Genomic DNA, 25,997 nt, shown 5'->3' on the forward strand with positions numbered 1-25,997 from the left:
AAGATCCAGTTTGCATTGTCTTCCTTTCACTTTGCAAGTTATCTGGGACTAATTTTAAAAACAAAAAGTTTATAGCTGATTCCCTTCAGTGTCTGGTTTTACTTGGTTGAGTGGAGAATTTCAAAGTAGCTTTTTACTTTATTCCTGTCACAATAAAACCTCTTGCTCAAGTAACTTTCTGTTCATGAAGAGTAAGCGAGGGAAACCCAGAAAACTTGCTAAGCCTGGTGGTTGGGTTCGAGGGCAGTCATTCATCCTTTTGTGTTTTTGAGTCTAAAAATGTTTAAAGTTGACAGGAAATTATGTGTTATTAAAATAGTGGACTATTAATACCTGAATACCATCTATAAAGTCTTAAAAAATGCAAACATTTTAAAAAGTCTTAAAAAAAAAGCAATACTTAGCTTGGCCGACCAAGCTTATAATACCCTGACTAAGCATATACAAAGATATTTCCATTTGTCATATTAGTTCCTTAATTTTCCAGGGGCACGTTAACAAGTCGCTTGTTGCTCTCATTACTGTTGTACCTTGAAGATATTTCTCTGAGCTAAAATATATAAAAGTGTAAATGCTCACATTCCAAATATGCCCTCAATTTAGACAGGTATTGAATTATCAAAACACTTAATTGTGATCCATTTATTATTAAAAAAAAAGTCAACTAATTGAGTAATTGATTAATCGTGCACTGGCATATACAGGCTCAAAAAAGGAAATTTTCTGAAAAGAATAATTCAGTAAGAAAAGCAATTAATCTAAAACTGTACAAACAATTTATACATTTTGCATTTAAGAGAAAAAAGATAAACCATTTTGGTCTATATGTTCTACCCAGAAATCCTCAAGTGACAGTTTTAGTTTCACCTGCTTCACAATCTGTAAAAAAATAAATAAATTAAAAAAAGGGGAAAAGAATTAAGTGTTTTTTTACTATTCAGTTATTAGCTGGTTAAACCAAAAAATAATCACCAAATCAGTCCGACATTGTGTTGATATTATGTCGAGCAGAAAGAGCTGAGCTTTTCATATGTTGATGGTAGAAATATTTATATATGTTTTAGAAAATTATTTTCTTGTTCATGGAATAAATTGGAATTGTATTTTTATATACTACTAATATTGTATAAAATAAGCTTAAATTGTTAAATGAAAAGTATGCAGATTTTTTTTTTTTTTTATCCGGCTAATCATCAAAATAACCAACTAAAATGTTAGATTCAGATCAGTTTATTTGTGTAATGCCATTTCACAACAAATGTCGTCTCAAGGCACCTTACAAAAAAGTCACTTCAGTTCAATCATATATGGAGTCCTCCAGAGCGTATTTGTGAAATACTGCAACTAAATAGATAATACAATAGATAATAAATAATGCTTAGTTTCAGCCCGATATTGACAACATACATCTCCTGATTTTTAATTCTAGGCTTTTGGAGACGGACAGCAAGTCTCTGCGCTCCATGAACGGCTCCCGGAGAAACAGCGGCTCCTCCCTGGTGTCCAGCTCCTCGGCTTCCTCCAACCTGTCCCACCTGGAGGAAGACACCTGGATCCTGTGGGGACGGATTGTCAACGAGTGGGAGGAGGTGCGCAAGAAGAAGGAGAAGCAGCTGAAGGTGAGGCTAGTGCGTTAGTGCCTTAGAGTGCTTACTGAGACATTCTTGAAGAACGCCTCGCCAAGGTGTACTTTCATCCAAACTACAAGCTGCTGTCATGACACCACCAAGCGAGTAGCTGTGTTTCCATTGATCATAAAATTGCACCAGTATAAAAAGCAAAAATAAACTTGCATAATTTTGAAACAAGTCATGTTTTTTGCTAAAAAGTTTTTGCGCTAGATGACATGGTTTTTCATCCATAAAGAAGTAAAATAAAATTGTATGTCACAAAACAGCAATGGAAACACTTTTTACTTCACATGAGTAACGTGGTAGAAAAAAAAGTGTTTCTTTGAGAGTATTTTTCCACCATTAAAAAATAAGTAAATACATCCTTCTACAACAGGAAGTAGTTGAAGGATGATGGTTTGCTGTTGTTTTTTTTTTTTTTAACAATGTGCCTCTGGCTCCATCAGAGCTCTCACAGCATCACATCCGAAGTTGTGTGTCATTTCGGTGTGTTGAATCCATAGCTCCTCTGTAAACTTGGCGACCAAAATTTCCCTAAAATGCTGCATATGTAGCTGCTCCAAGGTGGGTACGGCTTGTTGCTCCAACCCTGAATAAGACACTGACCTCTTCTCTGATTGGCTTTTAGATATGAGCTCTTGCACCGTGGCTGAATTCTGGATTTCTCAAATCAATGTTTAAATCTGTCGCTTCCATGATTTTTAATGACTTCCACATGAACAATCTTATTCACGTGCGGTTTTAATTTCTTAGATAAGAAATTAAATTCATTTCTCAAATTAATTTAATTTCTTAAATTAACTGTGAAAAACTGTTTTTTTTTTTTTGTTTTGTTTTGTTTTTGTTTATTTTATATCAGCAGCATATAGACAAAGATTTGCACATATTGGAAAGGCAGTTGCTGTGTTCTGCCTCTGATTTCTCTCTCTGAGGCTCCGAATGAGTTTCCCTGTCGCGCCAACTTATAAACACACACATACAAAGCAGCTCACGTAAGAGTGTGTGTGTAAACAGAAATCCTGTACAGCGTTTCAGTCTGGCTCCTTGTCAAAGCGACTAAACAGCTGCTATCCTGTCTGGCACACAATCACAAAGGAGAGATCCTGTGTGTTTGATGGACAATCCGACAACATGCAGGATGACAACTCTCACTGTTTCTCAGGTGTGAAAACACAGTTATTGATGTGAAACTTTATAGAAATGAAGGTTGGTGATAGTTTAGTTTTGAGACTAGAATCTATTTTGAAGCTGTTGCTAGCAAAGCTGCTACTAACAGTAAGCCTTGCTTTGAAGCTGAAACCAGAAACCTGCTGTGCATCACTGTGTCAGCACAGTGCTGCAGGTGTATTATGCTGCCAAATTTCTTCTCCTCACTCTTCCATCAGATTTTCTCACCTGAGTTCTGGATCTCTGCAGCTCCTACAGTTACCATGGGCATGTTGGCTGTTTCTGTGATGATGGATGTTCTTGTCTCAACTAATTTAAATGGGGTCATTTGCAATGTTTCAGGAAGCGCTAATCACTCACGTGGACTGTGGACGCCCACATTAGTGTAATTGTGGCACAGCGCTTTGGCTCTGACGAAGAATATCCCCAATGGAAGGATTCAGAGCGAGCGATTGTTCAAAGATCATGGATCTGCTGGGAAATGTTGATGATGGTTTATGAGCATTTAGATTGCTCAGACTGGTCATTCTGGAGCTCTGAGCAAAACTTAAAGAGCCGTGAGGTTCCAGTACTGCAAGGCTCGTGAGGTGACATGTGTCCTCAAAGCACCTTTTAAATAAAATATCCAATCATTACTATTATAAATACTTACACTGCTTCAAACAAGGACATTACCATGGTTATTGCTTCATATGATGGCAGATTTCCAGGTATTTATACTGATTTACATATGTATTTGTGGGTGGTGACCAGCAGCTGCGCTCTTTTTCCCGCAAGTCAGGATTTATAGAGAAAAGGTGCGCACTGGTTTATGCATCCAATTTATTTTGTGCCCCGCACTTTTCTAAATTTTTCAGTATGCCAAGTTTTAGTGTGAAAACTGCACACTCTTTTATACATGAGGCCCCTGATTGCTGTTGCTCTAAACTCCACAACACCGTCCACATCTCAGCTGTTTGGTCTCTTGTGATGCATATGCATTTTTGTTGACATTTACCATCTCTCCCTGCGCCAGACACCACAAAAGCTCAAACTGTTGCAGTGTTTACTACAGTCAGAGATAATTTGTCAGGCTATCTTCGTCCTGGCTGACCCTGCAGTGTTGCCCCTGAACTTGTTATTTCGGTTCCTGACATTTTGATGCTAATTTTAGCGGGCTTGTTTTTACAGTAACTCTCTGCAGCCCTGTGATAATCATGTTCCATGTGACTGTCGGTAGTGCTTTGATTTAAACCCCAGGCCCAAAGTGGTCTTCAGTGTAAATGCTGACCAACAATGTTTATCAGGTCATAGATTTAGCATAGCAGGAGAGATGCTGACAGCCTCTGTAGGAGCAGATATTTCTTGTTTTTGTCATTCTGCATATAAATACTAAAGCAACACAAAGGTCCACTAATTCACTAAATGTGTTGTCATGCAGTCCAGTAGATGAAGCAATCAATAAACTGAAATAAGGTAGGGTTATTATTCAGACAGGCTGATTCCTCCTCAGAACTGCAGCTTTCTTCCTCTTGACTTCCAGAAAAGTTCAGCAGTTGTTGTGTGAAGGAAGGAACTTTGGTTATTCTGAACTTGTCAGCAAAATCTTAACTGTGGTACTGTTAGCAACTTTTTAAACATGCACATTAAATCTACTGCTGTTTTAACAGCAGCCTGTTGAGCAGGCATGAGCTGCTTAAAGGTATTGAGGAATTGCAAGGTTTGAAGCAGATACAGTTTCCAAACTGCAAAACATATTTTAACATGCCGGGTATAGTTCTTATAATGTTAAAGAAAGTTCTAGAGTTACCAGAGTTATTTTCTGGTTTGGCAGAGCATAGATTAAAGCGTTTCTGCCCCTTACTTGATAAAAGCTTAAAAACTTACTGGAAATTGCCCAATCTGGATTCATCCATCCTCTACTGCAGAAATAAAGGTTTGGAGCTGAACAAGGCTTCATTCACTTCCTTTGCTAAAACCACAGGCAGACCATAATTTTAAAACGGTGCAAAAAATCAACATCATCGTCCGCAATTTCTTCTGTTAACTGATTGGCCTGGTAGAAATTCTACCAGAGGAATCCATCTCAATGGGAGAAAACCCAGACGGATCCACACGAGGACACGTCTGCATGCGGGAGGTTAACAATAGTCACCCCACTTTTGCCAACTTAGCTACTCTGTCGTTACATTTTCCGACTTTTCAGACAAAAGAAAATTTACGGTATCAGTCACAATAGGAATTGACAGGTCAAGCTTTTTAAAGATTAGTGATTGGCGATTGGCCAGAAAACTGCATGGGTTGTGCCTCCACCCTTACCTCACTGTTACTGGACACTGCCTATCAGCTAGCTTAAAGAATGCTACAATACGCTTCACAGTGAAGATGTATTTGGAAATATCTAAAATAATAAACCAACTAATATCAACTAGTTTGACTCTGGAAAAGGTGTATGAAATTGAAAAATGTATCAGTCAGACCCAAGCAGGAAATGTCAAAGGCAGTATTATTCCACCTCTAATAATCATTACATTATTTTGCAATTAATTTTTGCTTTTATGTTTTAAATAAAAGCAATTAGGCCATATTATAGATTGTTTTATTGTACTCTCCCAAGTTCAGGTTTTAAAATATTGATTATATCTGAGTGCTGCATGTTATTTAGTGTGAAGAGAGGGCAGAAAGCAGCTTTTGTTGAACAGTCGACATGAAGCCCCCCTTATTCCATCACAGAACAAAGCACAGATTGTCTCAAGGGGAGAGGGAACCCCCCTGCTGAACGCCTGGGTGAGGGGGTGGACAGACCTCTGCTCCAGATGCACCCTGGGCTCACCAGATGGACACACACACACACACACACACACACACACACACACACACACACACCACCACACACACACACCACACACACACACACACACACACACACACACACACTTGACCATTATGCATTGTCATCACTGCAGGAAAGAGCAGCTCTCCCTGTCAGCACAGGAAATTGCTTCATCAGCTTGTATCAGTTGTAATATACAGAAACAAATTACTTTAGAGTGCTTCATTGAAAAGATTGGGTTTTGTAGTGGATACATGGTTACTATCGGATACAGACACAAACCTAAATCATATAAGCAAACTCTTAGCTTATTGCTGTTATGAGAAACGTCAGCTTTTTTTTCTCCATTCTCTTACATTAGATTATTCTTCCACAATTCCCCTCATCTGCATTGACATGTGAAAATATGGCTCCCAAATGTGCATTTAAAATGAAGCTATTTAATGTATTTAAAATGAAGCTAAATTAACAGCAGCTTTTACATGAGTCATGGATTTCCTGTTGGAAAGATTCACTCGTTTCATTCGGCCTCAGCCGAATGAAACGAGTCCTCGGCTCTCTTTGTTACTACAGACGGAATAATAAACGATGCAGCAGGGAAACAAAACCTTGTCAGGGTTCAGAGCGCCCACTGTAGGTGTGGGGTGACTTGGATTCCTCTGAGGGGAGCCGCTTCTTCAGAGAAACGGATTCGGCTGTTCTCTGTTTCTATATATAATTGTGATTTGTAGTAAAACAACAATCCTTGTGAAAATCACAAAATAACTGCTGTAGAAATGCAGAGATCAAAAATTTGTGCCTGATTTTCAGTTTCCTTTTTTAGCTTTAACCTTCACATACAGTGTATATTGACTAAGATGGGTACAGCATTCAAACTTTTCTTCTAGCACAATGGCTGAAAAAACAGGGTTTTACACTCTGCTAGTGAGACCAGCTTTGCTAAAACAGCAATTCACTTTAATTCTAAGGTGCCACCAACTCACAACAAATGTCATCCTGACACACTTTATGAAAAAAAAATTCAATCATACTTAAATTATAACATTTATCATCAAACAGTACAATAAAGTTCAATTAATTATTCAAAGTAGTTTGAAAAAGGCGTAGTAGAAGAAAGTGAAGAAAAGTGGCAATTTTGTCCTCCAGCAGCATAAGCCTTTAACTTCATGCCATAATGTATTCAGCCTTACACGTTGAGTGAAACCTCAGAGATGTCTCGAAGTCATAGATCATGGAATCTCTTGTTCTTGTGCTTCCTCTGACTTTATTTTGAACATATGTGCTGATATTAAAAATAGCTTCATGTCTTCTTCTTTCACTAGCAACGTCCACACTGATGAGCGCTTGGGATTAGTTTGCAGGTTTAGACATGGATTCTTTACTGTCCAATAGCCTCAATGTCAAAAAAAAAAAAAAAAAGAGAGAGAGAGAGAAAAAACATTTTTTTTTTGTTACTTTTGTCTTCCTGCAGGATCTCGTTAGAAAAGGCATTCCCCACCACTTTCGGGCAATAGTGTGGCAGCTGTTGTGTAACGCCCAGAACATGCCCATCAAAGATCAGTACTCAGAACTCCTAAAGATGACATCGCCATGCGAGAAGCTCATACGCAGAGACATCGCTCGCACCTATCCCGAACACGAGTTCTTCAAAGAGAAAGACAGCCTGGGCCAGGAAGTGCTCTTCAACGTCATGAAGGTACTCCTGCTTCTCACTCCAACAGCAATCTGAAACAAAAAAACTATTCAGAGAATATCTAATGACTTTGTTTTTTTTTCTTTTTGGTCAATTAGGCCTATTCTCTGGTGGATCGCGAGGTTGGCTACTGTCAAGGAAGTGCGTTCATAGTGGGTTTGCTGCTCATGCAGGTAACAATGCTACTGAAAAACATATCTGTAAAATACCTTTGCAGTCAGCGAAGATTCCCGCAGGTGTTAATTAATTTAGTCTTGTTTTGCTCCAGATGCCAGAGGAGGAGGCCTTCTGTGTGTTTGTGAAGCTCATGCAGGATTACAGGCTGCGTGAGCTCTTCAAGCCCAGCATGGCCGAACTGGGACTATGCATGTATCAGTTTGAGAGCATGATCCAGGTAGACACTTCATCTGGAGTTACAGAGAGAGAATGCTCTCGAGAAATCTGCGGTATGGATTGAATGATTTTTGTGGATTTCCAGGAGCAGCTCCCAGAGCTGCACATACATTTCCAGGCTCAGAGCTTCCACACCTCCATGTACGCCTCCTCCTGGTTCCTCACCATCTTCCTCACCTCCTACCCTTTACCTGTAGCCACCAGGATTTTCGATATCTTCATGTGTGAGGTTAGTTACAAGGAGAATCTATCCACTTTCAATAAGAGATGCTATTAAGTGATGTCATTCAGTTTACTGACTTTCTTGAGAAAGTAATTTTCACAAAACTTAGACTTTTCTCTCATTGGACTTAAGACTAACACAACATTCAGAACAGCTTAACTGAAAAAGCATGTTAAATAAGGTTAATATGAAAAGAAAAGTTATACGTTATTGCCACCTGCTGGACTTTCAATAGCAGTGCGGTCTGATTAAGTCTCTATAAAACAATATTAACATCTGTATCGGTTCAGATATTGGAAAAATAATTCTAGTTTAATTCTATGCTTTGTGCTCTGAGCGACGTCGTACTTCAATATGTATTTTACATTATACTTAGAATTAACATTGTTCTTTCTGAACAGTTAGAAATGTTTGACAAAGGTAATCAACCTATTGTTTTTATCAGTTTCAGATTCTGTTATTTATTTTACGTTGGCTATAAAATAAATTGCTCTGACTGAACAAATGAAAGTTGTTCTATTTTTACATGTTTGACCAATATTGTGAATCTGTTTGTTGCATTTATGTGTGCTGTACTGGTACAGAGTTATGAAAAAAGAACAGAAACATTTTAAATTACTTCAGCTGTTTTTCTGTATCGGATCGTATCGGCCGATGCTAAACATCAGATATCTGTATCAGAAGTTAAATAAAGCGGATCGGTGCGTTACTGGTTCTCAGGACGCTGAGCTTCCCACTCTGATTCCAGCTGATCTGTCCTCAGGGTTTGGAGATCGTTTTCCGTGTGGGGCTGGCCATTCTGCAGATGAACCAGGCTGAGCTGATCCAGCTCGACATGGAGGGAATGTTACAGGTATACACTGTCACTCTTTACTCAGCTGGCTCTGGTTTCATTGCATTTCGCACTTTGTTTCCTGGAAGGAAGCTCCACCACACCCAGTTAATTGATACATGTGTCCTATGGGTGGACATGGCAGCTGCGGGTGGAGTACTGGAAAGTTAAACAGCAGTTTACCAAACAGCAGGTTGCACATTTAATCTGCTTCTGTTACTTTTCTTCCTGTTTCAGCACTTCCAAAAGGTCATCCCACATCAGTTTGAAAGCGGACCTGATAAGGTCATCCAGGCTGCCTATCAAGTTAAATACAACGCCAAGAAAATGAAGAAGTAAGCCCTGCTAAGTTCAGTTCTTCTAAACTGAACTCATCTTCTTTTATAATACAATTAGATTAGAGGATAAAAAGCTCTTTATTTATTTCCAAATATCCAGGGCTGTATTGTCTTAATAGACCAGTCCACTTGATGATATATTTTTGTCTTTTTTTTTCCAGGTTAGAGAAGGAATACACTACAATCAAAACAAAGGAGATGGAAGAACAGGTGGAGATAAAGGTGTGTGTGTATTTTGAATCCACTGAGGAACCTCTAATCAGAATGGATACAGTTTTGTTTTTTCACATATGACTGCTGCAGTTTTTCTCTGAACAGACATGTGTAAAATGTTGTTTGGTAACAATTCCTGATGCTGCTGGATTTTTGTTACTCTCCACATCGAGCAGACACTATAACTTGACATCAAGTAAGACTGAGGCTGCAGTGGAGTAGAAATAAGAAATATTGCCACCTGCTGGAGTGAGTCAGCATCAGTTAAGCCCAATGATTTGGAGAATTGTTTTTGGAAAGTTTGCAATAAACTCACAATGATGTATTCATACAAAACAAGCGGTAATCTTTAGAATTTTCTTGAATTTACAGAATCAACAAGAAACTAGAAAGAGAATAAAGAGAAGCGACAAAAGCAAGTGAGTTGGATTAGCAGTGCTTGCCAACAACTGATGGTGACATCCAGGACATGTTACTGTAAAATATCACTTCTGTCAGTTGGACATTGAGCTCATAGTATCCTGTAACAGCCGCATGTCATTGTTGTCACACAGCAATAATGGATTCGGTCAGAGGCCTCTTCAGATTCACAGTTAGATTGACTGCTACCGGAGATCCTTCCTCATTGAAGATGCTTGAATTAAATGATTTCTGACATTTGATTTCTCTTTGGAATGAATCAAGTGTTTTTGAATTTGAATATGGACTAGTTGTTCATAATTACCGTGTGCTCCATGTGCAGATGTTACATGCTTTCTCCTGTTTTCTTTGTGCACGCTAAAAAGCAGCCAATTGTAGCCATCCTTACTTCCAGACATAAGAAAAGTTGCATTTGTAGTCATATGGGACTCCTCCTGACACACAGATACAGGCTTCTGTGTGTCAGGTTATGTTTGGCGGTTATGGAAAGCCAGTGATACCAGGACACCAGACAGATATAATGACCAAAATAACAATCTTCCCCTTTAAAAGCATGTTATTATCATACTACAGTAAATAATGGAAGAGAGCCTAAAGTAGCCCACACAAGAATGTGAGCTCAGCAAACTATGAGAAAACACTTGACTTACAGTTTCATTTTAAAGTGTTTGTGTGTGTGTGTGTGTAGGTGGGTGGGTGTGTGTGTGTGTGTGTTCTATGACTTTGTATTTTTATTATGTAAAGCACTTTGAAATGCCTTGTTGCTCAAAGGTGCTCTACAAATTTAATTTGATTGATTGATCACGTGAAAAGTGTTTCCACTACAGAAAACAATTTTGGTTTACAAACCAATTCTGACATGGTAAAAAAAAAACTCATCCTGGCACCAAAAAGTTTTTTTTTTTTGTTTTGTTTTGTTTTCTTCCAGTTTTTCATGGCACTTCTTTTCCAGAAGTGCCATGTTTCCATTAAGCAACTTTATTTTCAAATTATATGGTCAATGGGAACAGAGCTGTCAGTCTTCTGCTTAGCAGTCTGAAGCTGAAACATTTTGGTTGTGATGTGATAAAATTGTAATGATAGAGGGATATGAACAGATTTGTTAGATGCTGTATCGTCATGTCTCAAAATTAAAGATGAACATTTGTGTTCATCAGCCTTTTGGAACTACTGTCATGAAAATCATGCAAGAAAATTAATTTATCCACCAAAATGTTGCTGCCACTGTTGCAGCATATCCACTGTTAGAAGTCAGAAGTCTGTTTCTATGGCTAATGAGTTCATCCTTTGTGTTTATTTTGTTTTTCAGAGATTGCGGACGGAGAACAGGCTCCTGAAACAGAGGATAGACACGCTGGAAAAAGTGAGTTCACCACAGAAACGCATACTTCTCCTTTCAGACCAGTTCAACTCTACTCCATGGTTTTCTCAGATGTCATGCATCCCTCCTAACTGTGGAGCCACTTCTCGCACTAACTCGCCTGTCTTACACATTCGGGAAGCTGCCTGCTTTTAGGATAACTTGCTGAGTTGAAAAGCAGATTTGCTGATCCATAAAATCAAGTCAGAAGACGTTGAATTTCATCTCTAGGTCACCACGGTAACGGTCTCTAAAGTGACATTTTTTTCACTCATAGAAAAACAACAAAAACGGTGAGCGTCTCCCCGGTCGTTGCTGACTGGAGAGACTGTGTGTAGCAGATGTGGAATGTGAATGATGACGCTTGGTGTTGGCGCGGGCTGGAAGCACTGCATGCTGGGTATTCGGCATACTGTCAGACTGAGCTCTGCTGCTGCACCATGCATGAGGCCTGGTGTGGATAACAGGAGTGTCTGCTGGGCTGCTGCTTCAGCACTGAGCTCCGGGCGAGGCATTTTGACTTTTTAAACTTGTAACTACCCAAAGCCTTTAAGAAAAAAAAAAAAAACCTCGATGAGATGTTTCTGCTCACTTAAACCAACCTGTATCTGCTCACTGTAGATTTTGTAGCTTTCTTCCCTGTCAGCTTTGACCACATCCAAAGCTTTTTGTTTGCAGAATCACTCATTTCCTCACTTTGTCACCAGCTTAGCTCCACTTTTTTTCACCGCACCTGCAATGTTCCTTTTCTTCTTGGTGGTTCAGTTACTAAACAATGGAGAGAAAATGAACATTGCATTTCTTCTTTGAAGCAATCAGTTGTTCTTCTGTGTGCTTTAACTGTCCTCTGGATTGTCTCTCTCCCTCTGTCTTTGTTGATATTTCTGTTTTGTAGGAAAGTGCTTCCTTGGCAGATAGATTGATTCAGGTATATTTCTTTATTTTTCTATCCATCTCAGACCTTCCCTTATTTTTCCTTCTTTCTGCTTTTCACTGCATGCTTACTTTAGCTAAATCCTAGACCAATCAAAATCTGATGAACTCTAATGAATAAAGAACTACATCACATGGCAACTGATAACATTGTTTATTCAGTGCATGAAACTCCACATTATGGCATGTTGGACAAAATGAAAGGATCACAGCTGACCACAGCTAAGGGTTAATGCAAATCACAGTTGTCAGCGTCCAAACGAGCATGAAAACCCATTCCCACCTCTTGTCTGATTAGCCCACCCATTCCGCCTTTTCCGTTTCACTTCCTGTCGTGCTCATCCCACCGCTCCTCGGTTGCTTATGTCCAAAGGGACAAGTGACTCGAGCCCAAGAGGCAGAGGAAAACTACCTGGTTAAGCGGGAGCTGGCCACGGTCAAACAGCAGAGCGAAGAGGCCACTGCTCAGCTGGAGCAGGCCAGGAACACCATCAGGCAGCTTCAGCAGCAGCCACAAGCGGTAAGCAGGGGGGCGGAGAAACCCGGCATGGCAGGATGCTGCGGCGCGCCGTTCGTATTGTTAGAGGTGGAGTACAGCTCAGATCTGGGTGTGAGGTTTGGGTTTAAGCTTTCAAATAACTGCTTTTTTCTTTTTTTTTTTTGTTAAAGATGAATGTGGTTTGGAAACAACTAGAGGTTCACATAACAGAAATCTAGAGAAAAGACCTTCATACATATTCTGCACACACTTGTCATCCATCATAAAGTCTGTAAAAAACACAAATTATTTATTAGTTCATGGAGTTTTTCTTCCTGATAATGTTTCTTAATGTAACTTGTCCATTGAACACACCTGAATATACAACTCTGGAAAAAATAGGCCAGTACAAAGAAGTATTAGAGCCAGGCTAAGAAAACAATCAAATAAATCTACAAGACAAAAAGTCCTAATGATATCAGAATGAAGTCAAACGACAAAAAAAGTCATATTAAGAGAATAAAGTTGTAACTATATAAGAAAAAAGCCTTAATATTAGGATAATGAATAAGTAATTGTATGATAACTAACACAAAAATAACAAAAAATTCAATCAGAAATGTTGAGCATCTTGTTATGTTATAATGTACTATTGGTTATACAAATGGGAAATACTTTATCTTTTAACATAGCAGTTTCAAATGATTTCCAGTAGCAGGACTTTGGAATGAGTGTTTATTTTTAAGAAGGAATCACAGACTTCACAACCTGTATGTCACATCTTGATAACTATCAAAGCTTTGCTCTCAGTAATTCTTGTAATTTTATGACTTTCTTCTGGTGAGACTGCTTCTTCATTCTACTAAAAATATGACATTCCTAAAATCTTTAAATATATCTTTTTGTGGCAAGGTCGCAGATGTAACATGAGATATTTAACTTTTGATAAAATGCATACCGGTAAATTCTTATTCAGTGCCTGTACCACGGCTGCTTAAGAAAAAGAAGACAGTAACCTACCAAGAATAGTTAAAAGGAAAATTTGTTCTTGAACTTGTTTGTCCTGCTTCATTACAGCAATCCAGTTGTTCAAAACCAGAATTTGGCGGCTTTTAGGCCAGACATTACGGTTAACCTAGTCGCGCAACGCTCATTCAGAAACTTTGATTCGGCTGCTGGAGTTGCCTCTTTACCCCCCAACAAACATCTTTATCCAAATTTAGCATATAATACTAAATAAAAGTATTCAAACTTTTTGACAATTTTGTCACATGACATCTATGAACTTTAATAGATGTTGGGGGATTTTATATGACACACCAAGACAAAGTGACCTAAGCAAAATACATGGTGTTCTTCCATTCTTTCTTTCTTTTGCAAATAAAAATCTTAAAAGTGTGGTGTGCATTTGTATTTAATCTGATATCCCTAAATAGAATTCAGTGTAGTCAATTGGCTTCATAATTTATAAGCAGCGTCCTGTGTGTCATTTCTTTTTAATATAAACCCATTGAGAAACATGGTGATGGTGGTATTATGTTATTGGGATTTTTTTTCCTCCTCAAATAGAATACAATTTGGTCACAGTCAAAGTATGGACTCAGTTGATTTTTATTTGTAAAAGAGTTTAAGTCACTTTGCAAATGTTGAAGTCTTTGGGTTGGTGTGCCTCAGAGAAGAGAGTTTATCTCTTCTCATGTTGTTCATTGGTTCCAGATAGCGACCTGTTTCACAATGCAGGAATCTGGATGGCTGCACACAGGTCTACACACATCTGTCACCGTTTACGATGTACCATATGTTCATGAATGTGTAAGCAGCTGGGTGATTTCACATGTAGCCCCTCCCTCTCAGAGTCCTCTCTGTGCATATCTGGTGGGCTAACTTTAATTATTCATGTTTGAATTTCACATGGTAATGTGATGCGCTGCACTGTTTTACATAATTTGCTGCCTTGTTTAACAATGAATGGACATGAATTAATGATGTGATGCGAGAGTAGAAACACTGAAGAGGCCTTGAGAGTATGGAGATGGATATTACTGACTGTTTATTTTTGGGGGCAGTGCATGATGTTTCATGTGTGAGCATGAATGTCTCTGTGCGTTCTGACTGTCGTTCTGTGTCGGTTGCAGAAGGGACCACCTCGGTTTTCAGAGGAGTCCGTCCTGCAGCTGGAGAAAGAGCTGGTCGAGGCCCGACTGAAGGAGGCCGAGTCCAAGTGTGCGCTCAAAGAAATGCAAGACAAGGTCCTTGATATGGAGAAGGTCAGCTGCTGCAGGCACACACTATTACACAGCTCACAAACCCGAGTTTCATCTGTATGTTGAAAAACCTTTCTGCAGAGGAACTCGTCACTACCAGATGATACTAACGTGGTGCGACTCCAAGAGGAGCTGATTGGGGTGAAGCTGCGGGAAGCAGAGGCTCTGACTGGACTGAAGGAGCTGAGGCAGCAAGTCAGAGACCTGGAAGAACACTGGCAGGTGAGCAGCTGGAGCAGCAGGACATCTGGGCATAAAACACTCTGGGACTTTACAATGTCCAAAACTCAAAAGCTGCAAATTTACCAAGTGTGCGATTGATGGATGGAAGTTTAAGCTGTGTTTCACAGGCAAATGTGCTGAGTTTAAGAAAGGGTTCTTGTGGACTCTGAGACAGTCTGAGATTGAACACCTTTCCAGATCTGGATAATTATGTTGTTTGTGGGAAAAAATTATATTTCCTGATGTTATTCCCAATACCACCCACTTTCCAACCGCTTTTCGCCTCCCACTTTCCTACTCTTATTTCCTGTTTAAAGAATGTGGACAGAAATGAGCAGAGAACTCTGGGAGCATAGATGTGGAGGAGCTCATTTTGTGTAGGAATTCTTGACTTGGTGTTGCTGAAAGAGTCTGATTGTGAGCGTCTCCTCAGCGCCACCTGGCACGCACTGCAAGTCGCTGGAAGGACAGCCCCAAGAAGAACACTCTGAGTGAGCTGCAGGACGAGCTGATGAGCGTGAGGCTGAGAGAAGCCGAGGTCCAGGCAGAGCTGAGAGAAACTCGACAGAGGCTGCTGGAGATGGAGACTCAGGTCAGCACTCACATTATTCTGTAATCAAGCTTTTTATCTTTCGTTTCTACTCTTTTTTTCATGTGATCTAAGCTAAGTGTAATAACTAAGAACAACAATGTTATGGGACATTTCCAAAAGCCACAGGTTGTAATGCGATACTTTCGCCTTTAGAGGGCAGCAGCTTTCTACTTCACCTGCAGTTTTCCCAGCCAGAATTACTTAAATGCCTGTTTCATCCAAAACCATAAGTCGCACATTTATCTGTTAAAAAATGTTTTTCTGCTGCTTCTCCAGAATCAGATTCACAGCAATCAGCTGCGACGGGCCGAACAGGAGAGCCGCTGTCTGCAGGAGCGTGTGCAGACGCTGACCACCCAGAACAAGGATCTGCATGTGCAGCTACAAGAGATCAAGCGGAGGCAAGCTGAGATTGAATGCAAGGTACAAAGAGCTTGCTGCAGCATTTTGGCGCCACCTCTGCAGGGGCGAGCCACCACAGCTCAGTTGTGGTGCAAGCTGTGAAGTTTAACTTGTGAACTTGGTGAAAAAAGAAGTGTTTATACTGAAGAGCTGCTGTTTTTTTTTTTTTTTTTTTTTGCAGAGTAAGGAAGAAGTAATGGCTGTGAGGTTGAGGGAAGCTGATAATATTGCTGCCATGGCAGAGCTCCAGCAGCAGATCTCTGAGCTGGAGATTCAGGTAAAGTCCCAGCTCGCTTTGGATTTCCTCAACTCCCTCACAAACCGCATCACACATATCTCATCATTTTCAGCCACAGAGGGAAATTTCTCTCATCGTGAAATATAAGGGCGTCAAAGCAAATTTGTCGTTTGTTTAATTCAAAAGAGGAAGTGAAGTCAAGCACGTAGCTATTTCTTAATATGACAGATATTTGATGTTGTGATTTTTTACTTATTCTTTGATTTGAAATACGCAAAGATCTGATTGGGAAGGGAGAGAGAGTTAAAAGTGTTAGAATTTTATATTCATCTGGAAAGTTTACCTGATCTGGTGTTTGTTCTTTGTTACCATAGAGATACAGTGAACAGACATCGTCAGACAAGCTTTCACCTAGTTTCTGCAGAAACATGTCGGGGGGATGATTTACCAACTAATGGAACCCACACAGCGTCTCACAAAAGTTTTCACACCCCTGGAAGGTTTTTCAGTTTGAGTCACGAAATAACCACAAAACTTCAATATATATTATATAAAATTTCTTTGACACACCAAAATAAATTGGCATCTGATTGGATAGTGGAAAGAACAGATTCATGGCTTCATATATCTTTCACAAAAAAGATCTGAAAAATGGACGATATATCAGCACCAGCATCAATATTGTAATTTTTAACCTCAGTCCTATAAAAAAAACTGGGCAAATATTAGCCCAATATTTCTGTTTGGTCATTTGATTGATGGTAGTGCAACAAAGGATTGTGGGGAGTTTAACTGAAGCAGAGAAGCAGAGTTCACAAAATGTGTGTGGTCTGGTGTGTGGTCTGTTTTCTCCCAAGATCTCGAGAGAATAGTAAAATATCACATATGTAACATCAGTTAATATAAGTTTTCAGCCATAACAGCAGTATTCATATTAGAGATGAACCAATCTGATATTATCTGTATCAGTCCCAATATTGAAAGGTATCAGTGACAGCAATTTGGAGTGTAACAGCCAATGTAAAGTAAATTATAAAGAAACTTAAACTGATAAAAACAATAGTTTGACTAGCTTGGTTAACCATGTAAAAATAAACTGCATGTAAAAATAAACTCCCTTCTTTTCAAATGGTTCAGAACATGTAATTAGAAATTCTAATATAAAATAAATTGATAAAATAAACAATAAAGCAAGATGGTGCTCAGAGCACAAAGCATAGAATTAAACGGAATGGATCTGACCTTATGGATCAGACATACTGACTGTTTTTCCATGCTTGGCTAAGATTCTGAATCCATTGGTATATATAAAAGGGTGCCGTACTGGGGCAGAGTTATCAAATAAATTTGTTAGTCAGTACAGTTATGTCTGTGTTTAAAAAAAGAAACATTTTAATTTGATTCAGCTGTTTGGTATCGGCCGATACCAAACCCTAAACCTAACCCTTTATAAACAAACGTCAAAAGGCAGGTGCGAAAGACCCAGTATTTATCCCTAAACATGCATGAGATGCTACATAACAGCAAGACTGACCTCAACAAACGCGTCAACACACATCTGTTGTGACCACCACTCCATCCAGAACCTATGAACACAGACTGGGATCTAAAGTCCAAACCTAATTAAGCTTCAACGTGTTTGTGTGCTCAACATTTTACAAACCACAACAATTTTGTTACGTTACGTTTGTGGAGCGTGGCAGCAAATTATGCGTAAACAAGTTTTAGTGAGAGGAAGTTGGTTCTTTTCTGTGTTCTTAAAATGCACTGGGGTGTGTGTATTTCTGTCACAGCTTTCTGCTCTGACTTCCCCACCATCAAGCCTTCAAAGGCTCACAGCTATAGAGCATCTTCACAAGTCTTGCAGCATTACATCTGCACGGGTTCACTTTAACAGTTTGATTCAAACTCTTCTAGTTTGTGATTTTTGGTAATGTTCGCTGTGCATTTTAAGCAACATGACCTCACCGGGAGTTCTTTGCGAACAGAAAGGATAAATAATATTTTTCCCCGAGTTCACAAAATGTTTCTTTTTGGTTAGTCACAAATGAGTAAGCGTCTGTCGCTGTTTTTCTTGGCATTTAGCCCACATATAGCCTCCTTATGTGCTTGAAATTCTGAAGGATTTTAGTAATTTGACAACTTGCTAGACTTGTTGAGTCAACATTTTTTATCAGTGGAAATGATCTCTGCTGAGAATCAGTAGATGTAATTCCAGAAGAGAAGTGTGTAGTAAAGAAGTGGTGCTTTTCTTCCAGTTAGTATTGATCACAGGCATATGTGTGACCTTAGTTAGCGCTAGGTAGAGATGTTTTCCAATAGAAAATAAATCCAAAAACCTAATAATCTAACTATTGCTGCATACTGCTGATCAGCTGGCTGAAAGAACACAACTTCCTGACTTAAAAGTAAAAGTCAATCAATACTGTATTTTCTGCTGTTGCTGATTGCCTGAATATAAGACTGCTGCTGTTTCACATCTTCACCTATATACTGGGTGCATAAATACACATTTCTAATATCGTCTTTGACTTAAAATTACACATCGCATATTCCTAACAATACAAGTAATTCACAGTTGCAAAGAAATTAAAGCAAATTATTCCACAAATGAAGTTATTAGTAAATATAAAAAAGGCATAAGAAATAAGTATTAAACACTATGGAATTAATTCAATGATAATAGTGAAGAAAGCCATTTGCTATCTGCTATCTGAATGCAACATCTGCAATATATTGGGTTATATATTTGGGATCAGCAGTACACAATACTTTTTTTTAAAAGTCCTTTCACAGTTGGATTCTCGTACTCCCATTTAGTTGACAGGGCGCATGCTGGACGAATGTGAAGAATGTGAGATATCTGAAAAGATATTATGGGATAGTGTGTCAAATGCTTTTAGGTTTAAAAAAACGCAGCACAGCTCCAGCCGCTTTGCCCTGTTTTAGTGAGAACTTGTTCAACGACGAGGCAAGTGGCAGTTTCCTTTGAATAAAGAAGATGAACACACATCAGCTGCTCCAGAGTTAAAAATATGCAAAACTCTCTCTTCCTCTGAGAATACAGCTCTAGTAATGCACAAGTTACTTAATGTGCAATTGGTCCTGAGAAGATAGCTTCATGTTTTTTCAGAAAATCAATATTTAAATAAACATGATCTTTTGAGTGTTTCCACATATGAACCCTTTGGCTTCCTTTATAGCTGACAAATAATATTCATCTTTTGAACTCAACTCCATACGCTTTATCAAACCTTTCTAAATAACCATGTCTGAATGTAAGTAACTTTTAAGTGGCGGGTCCCTTTTCCTCATGACTTTTCACTTTTAGTGCAATTTTCTCTTACCAGAGCGTTTTCCTCGCTCTTTTAAGAGATTAATCTATTGATGGAGGGATTTCAGATTGCTTCAGGTTGTTTTGTTTACTTCCCATGTTTTATAAAAGCCTGCAGTCAGTGGCAGTTTTGGAGTGTGTTGTGTTGCAGACATGAGTCTAGCTTTGGTTTCAGTTCTGTTCTTTGTGACCACATTGACTTCATCCAATCACCTCGCTTTCTTCTCAATTTTTGCTCCAGTTTGCTCTTTGAAGAAGAAGCATGAAGTTTCTGATTAATTGTTTTTCTGAAAGCGTGTTACATCATCGCTGCACTGAGGAGAACTGCAGCAGCGCTGCTGCCAGATAATTCTTCCTGTTTCTACGTGGCAACATGTGCTGGTCGTGTTTTTGTGGAAATTGTGTTTAAACGTTTTTGGTGACTTTTTCCCATTATCTGTAGACACGCCTTAATGAATTATGTTTGTCATTTTATTGCTTATTCATAAGTATTTCAATTCTCGGGGTCATTAAACAGCTTTTAATGAAATTCTGAACTAGCCTGAACTGACCCCAAAACTAAAATCTGGTTTTGCCAACTTTAACATCAATGTTTATAATATCTATCAACAAGTCTTTTACAAAGCTATGAAAAGGCTGAGGCTCTTTTCTTTGTAGAAATGTTTCAATTCAGCCAAATTAGAGAATTTTCAAATATTAATGGCCTATTGAAGACAAATTTTATTCATTTTATTTATATTAAAGTTTGGACTTTTTACTTTAGCCACTTGGAATCAGATTTGATTGTGTCTCAGATCGTTGCCTTGTTGCACACCCAAGTGTTCATTGACTTACGGTCATAAACTGATGGTCAGACTTTATCGTGGTGAATTTTTTTCTGCTACAGTGCAGCAGATAAACCCGGTCCACCACACTACCACCACTATATTAGACTGTTGTGAGGATAATCTTTATCCAACTTTATGTTGTCAGTCAGGTTTATTCATAGCACAATTTTAGCAACAAGGCTGTTTAAAGTTCTTCACATGATATAAACACAACATACCTGTTTATGAAATTAATAGTCAAATATGATTAATATTTGATCAAATATTTTAATCAATGTTTCAGTTGTTTTTAATCAAAAGCAACTCTAAACAGGTGTGGTTTTAGCCTTGATTTAAAGAAACTCAGTGTTTCAGCTGTGTTTTAAGTTTTCTGGAAGTTTGTTCCAGATTAGTGAAGCATAAAAACTGAATGCTGCTTCAGAGCCATGTTTGGTTCTGGTTCTGAGGATGCAGAGCAAACCAGAAAAAGGCTCCATGTCAGGCAGTGTTTAAGAAATTTCTTCATTTAATATGTCAGACAGTAATGGCATTTAGATGTGGCTTTACATCAAAGTGTGAGTTTCAGAAAACGATTGATCGCATTTAATTCCAGATCTTAATAGGCGGGCAATTTTTTCTTTTTTTTTTTTTGACTCAGGCAGCCTTTATTTAATATTAGTTAGACAGGAAAGTGGTTAATGAGAGAAGGGGAAGACATGTAGCAAAGGTCAACAGGCAGGGATTCGGAACTGCAACGGCCGCGTTGAGGACTAAAGTCTCCTTATATGGATCATGCTCTACACCCGGCGCTAACACGGCACCTTAGCTTTTCTTAAAATAAATCTTATAAATAAATACATTTGAATGAATTGTCTTTTAAAAACCGCATTTTGCATTTGTTTAGATTATTTTGTGTACTCTTGAAATTGTTTGGAAAAAACTGTGACTGAAGCAAAAATAGAAGTTTGCAGATAGTTTTGGTCCACCAATCATTTCAGCCTTTCAGCTAGCGCTACGTGACATTTATTTCAGGCCATCTTTCCGCTAGAGGCTTGTGCTAGGGGTATTTTTTAAAATACCTATTGAGTTTTGCACCACTTTGATTATGTGATAAGGTGAAAACAGTTCTGACGAAGAAGAACTTTAAAAAAAAAAAAAAATCCAGGTGTGCATGCATGCTTGTGCTTAGCTGTTTTGATATTTTAAGCTAGAAATAGAAGCTATTTATAAGTGTGACTTCGGCTAAAGACAGCCTCCCTCATCTTCTCCTCAGGCGAACACACAATCACACCATGTGGTCTGAGGTTTGGTTACTAAGTGATGGAGCACAAACACCCAACACAGAAAACTCACTCCCGCCCCCATACTTTGCAGAATCTACATAATAAAATCTTAGCGGAGTGCGTCAATAACAAAAAAGAAAAAAAAAGCCTTTTAACTTTATTTACACCTCAGTCCTTCTCTATTTCATAAACAGAAACCAGAAATCAGATGATACTTGTTGGTTTAGTGGTTTTTTCCCCCTCTGTACTCTGCAGGGATTTAAATCAGTGTGGCAGTTTTGGCTTTTTGGTCTGTGGTTTGGTTACCTGCTCTTTAAGTTGTGGGGAGCGATAATGTTTTTAATCTACAGGGAATTGAGACAAAAACAGAAGTTTGCTTTCTTATCAGGGTAGGTTTTGCTCATTGATGACGGTCCAGTTTTCACATGAAGGGTCAGGTTCTGATCAGAGGGAAGGTTTGTTCAGTCCAAAAAGTCCAGCAGGAACAACTCCAAAGAGACAGAGTCAGTGGAGAGCCTGGTCAATGAAACTTGGATGCCTGATTTCAGTTTAAAGCCATAAAACCTCCTTCTCTATGCCAGCCACGGCCTCTGCACGCCATAAGCCTCACTGTCTTCTGGTCTGATAGGAAGTGGTTTCTCATCTTGAAGCAGAGACTCTACCAAAGGTGGCATGCATGGTTTACTTTGAGGTTTCTATGACATGCTCAGAGATTTGTGCAGCAATGTCATAAGACGTTTTGCATCTGCCTCAGTCCTGCAGCTATAATTGTTTTAATTTGGACTGCAGATCGAGGACGGAAAGTTCACTGTCAGCTAAACAAAAAGAGGGATGCATTTCAGCCCCACACACTGCAAAGTTTCATACATTGCCTCTGAAATGTTTTTGTGCACATTAAGAATAATCTAAACACCCGTCGTCCGCAATGGTGGAAGAAAACTTGTCAGTGTCCACAGTGAGCTGATTGGAAATGCGCAAATAAAATTAGACGGCATTTCAGAAGAAATTCAAAGTTGTGATTTAGTTATTTGGTAGATATTTCTGTCTTCACGCAGGATGTGATGTTGACAGGATGTTTAGTTCAGTCCTGGGTTTGCAAGCCAGCCGAAACAAAGTTCATGGCCCACGGTTTATGCTGGAGTCTTGAAATGGGAGGACGGGAGCAGAGTGGTTTTGGAGACGCCCGGCCTCAGCCCCACACCTGCTAACGCACACAGCTGAACAGGAGGAAGTCTCATTAACGGCCTGCCGTTTTTGTTGCAGTGTTTTGGAGCCACTAAACCTCAAAAACAACTGATTCTTGAAACCAAACTCACTTGTTTAGACAAAAGAGAGCCTACAGGGACCTACAGACCTGAGCAGTAACTCACCACAGGAGCAGAGAGTCCTGTCTGTATTTTGGGGTGTTGGCCGGCCTCGGCGCCCCAGCTCTCTAATATTATAGCTCAGAGCTGCAACAAGAGAGCTTTCCTACCAACAGCCATCACCATCTACAATAACTGTTAGAAGAATTTGAATTACTATGAGTTGCAGCAAAATTTTATTTCCCTTTGGGATCAGTAAAGTATTTTTAAATTTGAATTTGCTTTCAAACTAAAACTGCACTGAATGTTGAGGTTTGAAGCGGATTGTGCTGCAGGTGTCTTAGTGAGGAGGGTAAACATCACATGCGCTGTTTAACTGTCTGGGGCCAACACTCGGCCTCATCCCCAGGGCCTCAGGAGGAAATCAAGCTGAAATGGCAGCGTTTGCCGTTTTCCCCCGGACATCTGTGACTTTGGTTACCCGCCACACAAGCCTGACTTCTTTACTCCTCAGAATGTTAGTCAAGCATGCAGAATTAAACCTGTCGCTATCAGTCACGTGTTACAAGCAATTAACCGCATGTTCTATTCAAGTCGACTCAGTCATTTCTATTCTGATGATTGATATTTTTTGAAAGGGCACTTTTGTTTTCAGTGACTTCATTATCCATCTTATTTATGGATTTAGTTTTGTGTGGTTTTAATTTCAGCTTTATTCATTGTTTTTGGTGGTTGAATTTTAATGTGTCTTCCAGTTTTAAGTCAGTGTGGGTGACATGGACTTATAGTCTTAGCACAATACTTTGTGGTACTACTGTGATAATAATGGCAGTGACAATTTGAACTGTTTGTTATTTTTCATGTTGCTCTCTGCCTGTAACTGTATGACAATAGTCAACCCCACAAACACAAATACTGTATTTGAAAAACATCCATTTGTAATACACTTCTTCAGGACACCAGTCACATGTATGTGATTTGTATCACTAAACTGTACACAGTAACTACATTTAATCATGTTTTCAAATGTATTCATATACTCCTTGAACAAACAATGTTTGTCTTGGAGAGGGTTTTTTAATGGATGTTTTTCAGATGCAGTATTTGTGTTAGTGGGATTGACTGCAGTATCACACATGATTATCCCTTTCTTATCAACTGGAAAATGGTCACAAAACGACAAGATTATCTTTTCTTGATGAGACAATTTATTGTCCAGCAACATGTGTTATTATCACAGGCTGATGTAGAATCTCCCTCTGTCCCAGTCAGAACTTGTGTAGAGACTCTTCATTTTTTTCAAGTGGTTGTTTTTACCTAGAATACATCACTTTGGTCTGTCGTTAGTGTAACATCTCCTCTCGCAACAGAAAGAAGAAGGGAAGGTCCAAGGGCAGCTGAACCACACGGACTCCAGCCAGTACATCAGAGACCTCAAAGACCAGATATCTGAGCTGAAACAAGAGGTAAGACTGCTTCTCACAAGCGCCACATGCAGCCCCCATCAAGTGCTTTTTAGCTAGGCTTTGTTTATGGTTGGGGTTAGTGATCAGGTGGGGTGTCGATGCCAGCCCTTTGATGTAAATCTTCACGTTTCTTTCCATTTTTCTGTGAGTTGGTTTACAGATTAGTAGAAGTGTTAACTACACCCAGAGACTTCCTGTGCGGGATCTGCACTGCACACCTCTGACAGATGCAGACCTGCCCCGCAAGTTTCCATGTTCACTCTGAAGCACGAGAACGAACGCAGCACGTAACAGACGTATCAGAATGTTAAAGTTCTGATGCTTAATTATAATGCCTTACAAAAGTATTCATACCTCTGGACCTTATTCACATTTCCTCGGAGACCCTGAAGTGTATTATTGAGATGTTTGAGACAGATGCAGTAAAAACGGTGCATATTTCTGAATTGGACTTAAAAACAACACATAAAATACTACAAATTCAGCTTCTTTAGAGAGAATATTTGAGAAGCATCTTTCTATCGACACTGGAAGGTTTGAGGCACGTCAAAGGCCATCTCTGTCGGTACTTTCAGATGTTAAGTTGGGAAAAATATCATGTTTAGACGAGTCAGCTATAGCTGTCATGCTCGGCCACTTGATGGCGCTGTGATTTTAGCGTGTTGTTGAAATGTGCATGTATTTTTCATGGTTAGCTTCCACCTCATTTAGGAAACATGAATATGTTTCTGGCTCAGCTCAGTGCTCACATAACACACATGTATATTTTTCTTATCAGAAGTTGTGTTAAAGCTGCAGTATACAACTTTTCCAAAAATATATTTGTCATATATTTGTTCAACCTGCGAGGCAGATGAGAGGCATATGATCTGAAAAGACCGACTTCCTCTGAGCTACTGTTGCTGTCTGTAGAAATCAAAAACAACCAATCAGAGCCAGCCATGCTTGTTATTGTGCTGCTAAAAGTGCCAATGGCAGAGAAACCTCCCACTGTTCCAGGAAAACTGTTTATCTGCCACCATCAGTGACCATGCTAACTAGCCTTAGCCTTTATGACATGCTGTGCTTATGAGGACAACCTGTATCAATCAATCAATTTAATTTTATTTGTAGAGCACATTTCAGCAGAAAGGCATTTCAAAGTGCTTTACATCATAAACACAAAAAGAAGATGCATCATGGAATAAACAATACATTGTTAGGCCCGAGCAGCTAAGCGCTGCGAAGGCCTATTGTTTTCCTACTGTTTCTTATTATTATTCTGCCCCCCTAAAGAGGGGCCTTTTTGGGGGCTTTATCATATTCAAAAACTCACCAAACTTGGCGGACGCGTAAAGGGAGTTTCAAAATTTTGTATTTTAAGGTCATTGCAAAAATCCATAAGAAATGGCTCAATAGCGCCACCTAGAAATTTTCAAAGGACCCTTTGCTATTCACTTACTTTATCCTAGAGACATGAAATTTGGTACACTTGTAGAGCTCCCCAAGATGCTCAAAATTTACAATTAATGTCATAGTGCAAGTATCACAGGAAGTCGGCCATTTTGGATTGAAGGTCCAATTTTGAGGCCATTTTTGCCGTTTACAGCCTTC

At 39.2% G+C, this 25,997-nt stretch overlaps 1 protein-coding gene across 5 annotated transcripts in view; it reads left to right on the forward strand.

Annotated features, from left to right (window-relative positions):
* evi5b (ecotropic viral integration site 5b) overlaps positions 1 to 25,997 on the forward strand; it is a 48,354-nt gene that overhangs the window by 15,256 nt on the left and 7,101 nt on the right. For 4 of the 5 annotated variants that reach the window (XM_055060520.1, XM_055060521.1, XM_055060522.1 and 1 more), the window contains 17 exons: positions 1,430 to 1,619; positions 7,082 to 7,306; positions 7,402 to 7,476; positions 7,572 to 7,697; positions 7,782 to 7,925; positions 8,683 to 8,772; positions 8,989 to 9,086; positions 9,251 to 9,311; positions 11,032 to 11,085; positions 11,978 to 12,010; positions 12,389 to 12,535; positions 14,629 to 14,760; positions 14,839 to 14,979; positions 15,413 to 15,571; positions 15,848 to 15,994; positions 16,155 to 16,250; positions 24,309 to 24,404. In XM_055060520.1, coding sequence (XP_054916495.1) covers positions 1,430 to 1,619; positions 7,082 to 7,306; positions 7,402 to 7,476; positions 7,572 to 7,697; positions 7,782 to 7,925; positions 8,683 to 8,772; positions 8,989 to 9,086; positions 9,251 to 9,311; positions 11,032 to 11,085; positions 11,978 to 12,010; positions 12,389 to 12,535; positions 14,629 to 14,760; positions 14,839 to 14,979; positions 15,413 to 15,571; positions 15,848 to 15,994; positions 16,155 to 16,250; positions 24,309 to 24,404 — 2,014 coding nt within the window. The remainder of the gene's footprint in view (positions 1 to 1,429; positions 1,620 to 7,081; positions 7,307 to 7,401; positions 7,477 to 7,571; positions 7,698 to 7,781; positions 7,926 to 8,682; positions 8,773 to 8,988; positions 9,087 to 9,250; positions 9,312 to 11,031; positions 11,086 to 11,977; positions 12,011 to 12,388; positions 12,536 to 14,628; positions 14,761 to 14,838; positions 14,980 to 15,412; positions 15,572 to 15,847; positions 15,995 to 16,154; positions 16,251 to 24,308; positions 24,405 to 25,997) is intronic. The other variant, XM_055060523.1, reaches the window with a different exon arrangement.

This window comes from Poeciliopsis prolifica, unplaced genomic scaffold (genome assembly GCF_027474105.1).
Source record: "Poeciliopsis prolifica strain line A6 unplaced genomic scaffold, Auburn_PproV2 SCAFFOLD060, whole genome shotgun sequence".
Classification (NCBI taxonomy): domain Eukaryota; kingdom Metazoa; phylum Chordata; class Actinopteri; order Cyprinodontiformes; family Poeciliidae; genus Poeciliopsis; species Poeciliopsis prolifica.